Consider the following 10,260-nt stretch of genomic DNA (forward strand, 5'->3'; position numbering starts at 1 on the left):
TCACAGTCCTTTAGTTTCTTGAATCAGTTCTGTTACTTGTTTATGTTGTACTCTAGTATGTGTTATTTTTGGAATAGCTGCAGGAGAATGGTTTGGTGTATTTCTGGCAGACATGCTTCCTGTTACTGTAATTGACATCTCATCGGCACTTCTACTCATGGCCTTCTTCTTGTTACTTATTCTACGTTTGTAATTAGCATGTGCTGTAGAATCTTCACTAAAGTCCCTGCTTTCATCGTGCGATTTTACGTACACGGACTCCTTGATAGATTTAATCCACTTTCCACATGCTAATTTCAATGCTGCGCGGCGAAATTTTCTGTTCATTAATCCATATATCAGGCAGTTCCAGAAACTGTTGCTAAGAGCTAACCACGTGACAAAGAAATCGGCTGCATCCTGAAGCGTTACTTTAGCGGCAACGATAATGAGCGTACAAAGAGTGAACGGTGATACAGCGACGAAGAATCCACCCGTGATAGCTGCCAGGTATTTCGATGTCCGTATGTTAGCGTTAACCATTTTACCATGCTAAAAGAACAAACAATAGTTAATGTAGTGAGATTCTTTAGCTTGTTTTGTTACGGTACATCTATATTTTTACTAAATAACAAAGTAAACTTGCAGCTTCGTGTTAGAGTACAGCGTAATATAGTGTCGGTTGAGTAATATGTAATAATTTCATTCAGTGTTATGCAGATTTATCGGGATCTCTTTAAATCATGGAGAATAGTGAGTTAGAAATGAGACTTACCTTATCGTCAGGAGAAACAGTCAAAACCTTTCTCTGTGTAGCAGTCCTGTATATCGAACCATAACAGACAACAAATATAACTGCTGGTACAAAATAGAATATACTAAGAACGGTAAGCGTTACTTTTGGCTCTCGACAAAACAGCTTGCAGTTTATTCCGATGTTGTCGTAGTAAAATTCATCTGTTCCAAAAATAACAACAGCATAACAGGTGAATACTGTCACCCAGGTTCCTATGATGACAAACAAAAACCTTTTTGATGTCATAATGTTGTTGTATCTTGAACAATGTATGATACAGCAACGATCGATAGCTATTAACACCATATTTAATGTTGATTCATGAAACAAAGCTGAGATAAGAAGAGCTTCAAATTTACACATAAAAACTCCGAAGGGCCAGCAATGTTTGAGAGCTGGATAGATTGTTGATGGACACATTAGCAGCCCCATGCTCAAGTCCGTGCAACACAGTGAGTTCATCATGTATCTAACTCGCTTTATAAACTGTTTTTTCGTCTTTGGACTGTTGAACACGACAAGGCAGCCAACATTCCCGACTATGATCAGCAACATAATGATTATGATGACAATACATCTTAAAACATCTCCGACTGTGATCACGTGCGTGTTTCCTTCATATGTAAGTGACTGGTTTAAAGCTCCGTACATTTTGGTATGATATATTTTTATAATAAAAACAAGCAAGTATTAGAAAAGAAAGAACATCATTCATCTACTAGTAAGTCATTTTTCATTATGTTTGGTAAGGTGTATATATATAGGAGTGTGGTATAAACAATGAAAATAGGCTACTTCATATCCCGTCTTTTTCATTGACTTTTAAGATTAATTTTCCCGTAATTGCTGTTATCTGGTTTGTTCAGTATATAAAATGCAATATATCGTTTATATGTAACTGACATATCAGACATTATAAATTGGTGCATATCTCGTATTGGGAATCACGGGGGTGTAAATATGTGTTACTGACATAGAGTTTGGTGAAGTCATGGTATTTTATAAGTTTCAGCACAACAAGATAAGTTTTGTCGAATATTTCTGGTATCAGAGACTTTTTTAATTTTTTCTTTATTTTCTCTCTTTATGGGGTTTTATCAAAATTATAATAAGCCATGTATTATATGTACGTATAGCTTATGTTAAAGGAGAGGACTACCATGAGCTATTGTAGTTTTCGGTCCAATTCCTTTCTGCTTAATATAGTAAATTATTAACATGAATATATACCTTGAATAAAAATATGCATGTATTTAAACCAACCAAGAATTAAGTATTACTAAAAATATCTAGTATTATTAAAAAGACAAAGAGAGAAAATTGATCCATTAAATTATGATAATTATGCCTTAACGTACCAATGTATCAATACTTATTTTTAATCTGTTTCTCATGATAAGAAATAACGAGACGTTATATTATCTAAAATTATAAAACATTGTATATGCCATGTAAATATTATAAACATAATTGTATGATATCCATGAATATTTTAATCATTAATAACCTATGATAACCTATATTAATAACCTTTTTATAAAGGCTAGAAATGTTGATAGTTTCCTTATACTGCAAGTAAAGAGCCAGGTGTGTCTGCAATCTGGACAGACGCTTTACTAGGGTCTGCTCAAATTGAAATCCATAAACTTATTATAGAAAGTATTTAATTTTATGCAGGGCCAGCGTTCAATATAATGATTTAACAGAATGTATGGCAGCGCGAAAGTCCACCTTATTCGCGCAACTTCTAAAACAAAAATAAACAAACAAAAGACATTATTTAGTCAAGGCGTTATGTACTTTGTAAACCGGACCTATAGCATGTAGAAAATGCCACGTTAATCTTAAGTTGTTGTCGAGACATTTTTTCCACAAAAATAGCCCTGTTACAACCAGTTTTGCAATAAAAACGAGTTTTGCAATAATTTTATTGCAAAACTCGTTGCGTTGACATGATTTTATTGCAATTTCATTACAACCGGTTTTGCAATAAAAACGATTTTTGCAATAAAATATTTTTTCTAACGGATTTTATTGAGATTATACAAAAGCATTATAAAATTTATCTATGTATATTAGGATTGACATGCAGGAATTATATTCGGGGATAATGAATACATATGCATATGATAAAACATTAATTTACATTCTCAATTTCATTAGTCTTTTTCCTTTTAATATATATGATGAAAGGATGATCATCATGAAATATCAGGACATGTCTATTTACAGCAACAACTCTTTTTGCTCAAATTTCGGTGATATATACACAAGAACTTTTAATAAGGTCTTAAATTACCGGTTCTTTGATGAAGATGTTGCGTTGACATGATTTTATTGCAATTTGATTACAACCGGATTTGCAATAAAAACGAGTTTTGCAAGAAAATATTTTTTCTATCCGATTTTATTAACTTTATACAAAAGACATTATAAAATTTATCTATGTATATTAGGATTGACATGCAGGAATTATATTCGGGGATAATGAATACATATGCATATGATAAAACATTAATTTACATTCTCAATTTCATTAGTCTTTTTCCTTTTAATATATATGATGAAAGGATGATCATCATGAAATATCAGGACATGTCTATTTACAGCAACAACTCTATTTGCTCAAATTTCGGTGATATATACACAAGAACTTTTAATAAGGTCTGAAATTACCGGTTCTTTGATGAAAGAAAAAAAACGAGTTTTGCAATAATTGTATTGCAAAACTCGTTGCGTTGACATGATTTTATTGCAATTTGATTACAACCGGTTTGCAATAAAAACGAGTTTTGCAAGAAAATATTTTTTCTATCGGATTTTATTAACTTTATACAAAAGACATTATAAAATTTATCTATGTATATTAGGATTGACATGCAGGAATTATTTTCGGGGATAATGAGTATATATGCATATGATCAAACATTAATTTACATTCTCAATTTCATTAGTCTTTTTTCTTTTTTAATATATATGATGAAAGGACGATCATCATGAAATATCAGGACATGTACATTTACAGCAACAACTGTATTTGCTCAAATTTTCGGTGATATACATACAAGAACTTTTAATAAGGTCTTAACTTAACGGTTCTTTGATGAAAGAAAAAAAAACGAGTTTTTGCAATAATTTTATTGCAAAACTCGTTGCGTTGACATGATTTTATTGCAATTTGATTACAACCGGTTTTGCAATAAAAACGAGTTTTGCAATAAAATATTTTTTCGATCTGATTTTATTGACATTATACAAAAGCAATATAAAATTTATCTATGTATATTAGGAATGACATGCAGGGATTATATTCGGGGATAATGAATATGTAATATGCATATGCTCAAACAATAATTTTCATTCTAAATTTCATTAGTTTTTTTATTTTTAATATATATATGATGAAAGAATCAAACAATAAATAACATTATAAATTTCATTACATTTTTTTCTCTTTTAATATATATGATGAAAGAATGACCATCATGAAATATTAGGACATGTACAGTTACAAATAACAACTGTAGTTTTGGACACTCGTGTGCTCAAATCTCAGTGATATACATACATGACATTTTAATAAGGTCTTTACTTACCAGTACTTCGAAGAAATAGAAAAACATCGACTTTTGTAATAATTTTATTGCGAAACTCGTTGCGTTGATATGATTTTATTGCAATTTGATCACAACCGGTTTTGCAATAAAACGAGTTTTTGCAATAAAATATTTTTTTCTATCAGATCATAGAATATCAGGATATGTACATTTACAACATCAACTGTAGTTGCTCAAATTTCGGTGATATACATACATGAACTTTTAATAAGGTCTTAACTTACCCATTCGTTGAAGAAAGAAAAAACGAGTTTTGCAATAATTTTATTGCAAAACTCGTTGCGTTGATCAGATTTTATTGCAAATTTATCAACAACCGGTTTTGCAATAAAAACGAGTTTTGCAATAAAATATTTTTATATCAGATTTTATTGAGATTATACAAAAGACATTATAAAATGTATCTAGTATGTATATTAGGATTGAAAGGCAGGGATTATATCCGGAAATAATGGATATATATGCATATGATCAAACATTAGTTTACATTCTCTTTTCTTTTAATAGATATGATGAAAGTGATATATACATACATGACGTTTAAATCAGGTCTTTACTTACCAGTACATTGAAGAAATAGACAAATACGACTTTTTTATTAATTCAAGGTGCTCACAAGATACTAATAATACAAAAGTGTATACAAATAATTATTGCAAAACAAACTTCGTATATGTCCTTTTATACATATTTATGTTAACTTGATGTTTTTTTCATCTTACCAACTTTTATCAACGATATACGATTTCTTTGACAAAAGTGTATACAATAGCTATATTTGCAAAAATACTGAGCTCTTGCCGCATTCATAATATATTTTATTTAAACGATTGTGGAGTGTAATTACCAACAGTGACAATTAATAAAAAGTTTCTTTATGTGGTTAACATAAAGAACTAATGAAATGCAACAAGTTTACATGGGGCTACTATTTATTTTACGGGTAGTAATTGCATATACATGTATAATTTTTCTAACAAGAAACAGTTGTCGTGAGAGGAAGAGATAGCCTTTATTCTCTTTTCTTTTAATTTTTTAGAAATAGAATATTTCATCATTCTAATAAATCCAAGTCTGTATTTAACTTGTTAAATCACAAACATCAGTTGCATACTCTTACTAATTTTATTCTTACACTCCTCTCGTAAAATAAGTGAATATGCGCTCCAGGAAAACTCATTAACAAGTCGGGGATTTTTACATGATTATAACATAGAATTAAATATGATAAGCATTTTGTATCGCCCTTGTCCCATCATGACACATTTCTCGTCAAATGCAATTTATTTCCAAAACAAAAGTTTATTTAAAAAGAATCACAATAGAAACTAGTTGGCAATACAAATATGTTCGCGTGTGAATCTCTCAATATTTTTATAGAATTAATTACTCTAGACAATTAATTAATGTTTATCCAATTTGTTCCTATCAAATGAGATTCTATCAAATGCTTTCATGTGGATTCAATTAACCAGAAAGTGATGATATAAAATCCCTGCCATAGGTTAAAATATTTTTATTGTCCAAATATTAGATAATCTCGGAATAGTATATTTATTGGTAAATCATCGTCCTCCGCGCCCTTTTATGTGTATACTGAAACAACGGATGACTTTTTTGTCCTATTAACTTCTTTTGTGAAGCCAAACTCTGTTAAATGATTATATCGTTGTAATAGTTTGATAATTCCTCAGGCAAAATTAAAATGTTCAAAAAAATATTTCTATTAAACATGATTTCAATTAATTACTCTGAAATTTTATACCAATGTCCAAAAATGACTTTCTTGATCTACTTACGAATGTGAATATTCTGTTTTAAGATATTCTATTAATATAGTGTTTGTTCGTTATTGAAAGCAATAATAATCTATTCTTATATCATTCTCGCTTGCAACAAAATATATAGAATCGTATACAAAAATATTAAATCACCAAATAGTTTTAAACAATTCAGTGTGACTAGACATTACACCATTGAAAGATAACTAGTGAATCTACTCAAGATATTCCTCGATATTGTGTGATATATAGAATCTGAAACAATGGCCTAAGTTATTCTATTGAATGTCTTAAAGTTTCAGCGAAGTTCACTTTGTAACAACATATCTTCGTGTTATTGTTACTCGATCTACACCTGACCTCATGTTTATGTCCAAGCTTAGGCTAACCGAACTTTTTTTATTCTTATTATATATAGAAAAAGTTTTGTTCCGTTGACTGCTACTAATATATTTATTTTGAGACAGGTATTTCGCGACTAATTATGAAAGTGGGGTATCAAAATTCATAAACTAAGAGATGAAATTTTGCCTGATGAAATCATTCAACGTATAATTGTGTTCGAAATATACAAGTTACTTTTTGTAGTATCAGGGCGAATTTAAGTTGACAACATTATTGCACAAAACTTCAAAACTATACTTTGCACAGTTTCTGCAATGAAATAAAATTTAAATGGTTTAATTATATGTCTACTGATCTCTTAAACGTAGTAATTAGAGCTCATAACCTATCAGTGAACATACAATACTATATTTATGCTACTATCTAAGAGATGTATATGCTTAGCTAAAAAAAGCCTTAATTATTTACAGGAAAATATACGTCTCAAGTTTTAGTGGCCGTAGATTTACTCTCTCCGAGGTTACTTATACATGTTCGAACGTTATGATTAGAAACTCTATATCATTTTCTCTCAACTTGTAACTCGATACTAATGAAAATAATTGCTAATGTACCATAATCTCATCTTTTGCTGCAAATATTTATATTATGATATTTTTAGATATAGCTCTTAATATTAGTTATAATTTGCAACTTTATTAGGATTGATAGTGCTTTAATCAATTCGGAAAGACGAGAACCAACGATTTGAATATATTCTGTTACAGTATGTAGAAGAAAATATGTTGATTACCAAAATATTTGAAAAAAGATATGATTATTGTGTTTGGCGTTATGAAGGTCATATCTTTTATATATGATAACTTGCCTTTTAATTGTAATTATCTTGCTTATGAATATGACAAAATTTATTAGTAATGATATATCTTACTTTATATACTTATCAATATATGAATAAATGCACATATATGTTGGAATATGATTACAGGTTTATTTTATGTTCCATGATTTAAATTGGTTCAGCAAAAGCATGAAATACACGAAATTACACAAGGTTTGCCAATTATAAAATATTTAGACAACATACTGTCTTATATACTTTATACAATACAGAGCAGAATCCCAAAGTATGCTACTGTGTTCGCTCCTTTCTTTGTTATTAGTAGATGGCCAATTTCATGCTGGACAAGTTTTTTGTGACAGACGACAGACAGACGGACAAGCTGCAACAACCTAGATTTGGTACTGCATCGGATTACATCGTGTACAAGTATTGGACTCTTAAACATTGCACCAAAGCTACGTTTATGATAGGAGTAGTCGGACAGAAGATATTGTGTTATGTATCTGGCACTTCTGCACAGAAAAACACCTGCACGATAACATTTTTATCAAAGGGACTATGAATCTCTGGCCAAACAATCATTCAAACCTCGAAACCCGTCTGCAATAGCGCCAAAAGGGACTTGAGCTACAGATCAATCCATGTAAAGTTTCATTCAAATTGCATTAGTGGTATAAGAGAAGTAGTCCGGACAAATTTTTAAAATAATAATTATTAAAGGGCCATAACTTCTGACAAAAATCATTGAACCGGAAAATGCTGACAATGTGCACAACAAGACTTGGTACTGATCATGCCTGTAAAGTTTGGATCGAAATTGCGTTGTCCTTTTTTACAGATGTTCGTCCTATTTTGTGAGACTGTGAACTTGGAATTAACTGAAAATAACAAGTCGTACAATGTATTTGTTAAACGATTGATATACCTCTGAGCAGCTATAAGTTAGTTTTCATATTGCTACAAGAATTCTAAAAATATAATAAGTTGTCAAATCAATGCGCCAATTATCTGGTTGCATGTTACATGAAATTTAGTTTACGGGAGCCTCCAATGAATATCTCTTATTTCAAACCATCCCCAACTCTGTTTCATAAAGCGTAGCACACGCACGGAACCATGGTTACCTATCTTAACTCTCAGAATGTTCTTTAAATTCAAAAGAAGTATGCTTGCTCTAACTACCATATATTGCCATATATCGAGCAAGGCGAGAGACACTAGAGTTCCAGCTAAAAAAAAACGGACATGATGACAGTTGCGCACGGTCGTATATAATATATATTTGCTGGTTAACCATTTGTATCAACAGTCGTTTCAAAAGAATGTGCAAACCTTTTTAAGCGTAAAGTGCATTAGAGTTATACTTCTGCTATCTAGTCAAGTTCACAATCTTTTTCAAGGACAAATCCGCAATGCTGGCACGCCATCGCGTGTCGTTCATTTGGTTATTTTCAAACACTTCTCTTCACATTTGCCTATAGTTAGTCATTGTGTTTTCATTTCTCATGAATCAGGCGGCCGGTCATTTTCATACTTTTTACAACATTGTCAGGTAGGAACTATATTTGGCGCCGCAAAATTTGTTTACTTGACAATTATGACTTAAGTGTTGATTGTCTTAACACCTTCTGTTTCACTGTCGTTAACATGTGATCAGTATTTGTCGTTCATGTTGGTTCTTTCATGCGGATCTACGTTTCCATATTGGGTGGGGAGATTCAATATCTCTTTCATTATGAGAGTCGTCATTGATATCAGAATATTTGTATACCAGAGTACGAGTTTTGCGTTCACTGTGATAGACTCAACGGTTTACCTCTATATTCACATGCATAGTGATCAATTTTTGTGCAACTGGGTCATTCTTCTGACTGTTCAATGCTTCAGATTAAAGCCTGGATTATCCTCCTCATTTCCAGAGTTGTCACCATGGACTGATACCTCACCATTTGACTGTTGATTTTCAGGTTTGACAGATTCGAAGGGTCGCACTTTCGGTAGAGACCTGACCTATATCTTTCTCATAACTTAAAAAAACTCATCCTGATTCGGTGATATCTCGTCACTGGGCTTGTATGTCTTCTTGGTCAGAGAAAGTTTGAATATCCTCCTCTAATGTATTGTCAGAGTTATCACAGGAATTATTAGTCTTGTTAATTTGTTCATCACTATTCCGGGAGTCTACTTGTTTACGAGGTGATTCATCATTTTGCTCACTCCTAGAATCAACGTCCGTTATGTTGACATTTGACTCATCGCGCACTTGGTTACGTGAACAATTTGTAAAATGTCTTCAAACATTGATCTATAGGCTTACAGGGAAGAACTGGGCTTGCCCAACTGTGTTGCCTCATTAAATAAAGTCGTTACTTACTTACTTACTTACTAATTTCAATCGAAACATAATGTACCTCAGGGAAAATGTCCTAAAGTGTATTATTCAAGTGACCTATCGTAGTAAACACCCGTGTTCGATATAAGACGGTTATGCATGGGATCCTTTGTGAATAACTACAATAAACTGACAATTTAACTCTCGTGATAACGCCACTTAAGTTAAGTTGTCGGCCAAACGTTTCCCTTCCTTGCCATTTTCCTGATGTAAGTTTGAAACAGGTAATGTCCAGAAAGGCCCTCAATTAAAACTGCCGCTCTCTCTAATATGTTCGATGGCAAAGTCTTCTCAAATTTTGATCCGGAAACATGGGCAAGCCCGAAAATTTCTTTAGCTTGGGCTGATAAGCTAGGAACTGACACTCTCCTATCCCACAGGGATTAGAATCGATCTCAATAAAGTCGCTACCAAATGGTCTGCTTTCATCGACTCATTGTTCCGATCAAAGCTGTCATTTATTTGATCTTCTGACAATGCTAGGAGTCATGGAATTTCCATCAGAT

At 31.8% G+C, this 10,260-nt stretch overlaps 1 protein-coding gene across 1 annotated transcript; it reads right to left on the reverse strand.

Annotated features, from left to right (window-relative positions):
* On the reverse strand, positions 1 to 1,426 carry LOC132738432 (trace amine-associated receptor 1-like). The gene is made up of 2 exons (XM_060725929.1): positions 755 to 1,426; positions 1 to 531 (listed from the first exon to the last, which is right to left on the reverse strand). The coding sequence occupies exons 1-2, from the start codon at positions 1,424 to 1,426 to the stop codon at positions 1 to 3; spliced, it is 1,203 nt and encodes a 400-aa protein (XP_060581912.1).
* Positions 1,427 to 10,260: the final 8,834 nt, after the last annotated feature.

Source organism: Ruditapes philippinarum, unplaced genomic scaffold (genome assembly GCF_026571515.1).
Source record: "Ruditapes philippinarum isolate M1 unplaced genomic scaffold, ASM2657151v2 ctg556_1_1_1_1, whole genome shotgun sequence".
Taxonomy (NCBI): domain Eukaryota; kingdom Metazoa; phylum Mollusca; class Bivalvia; order Venerida; family Veneridae; genus Ruditapes; species Ruditapes philippinarum.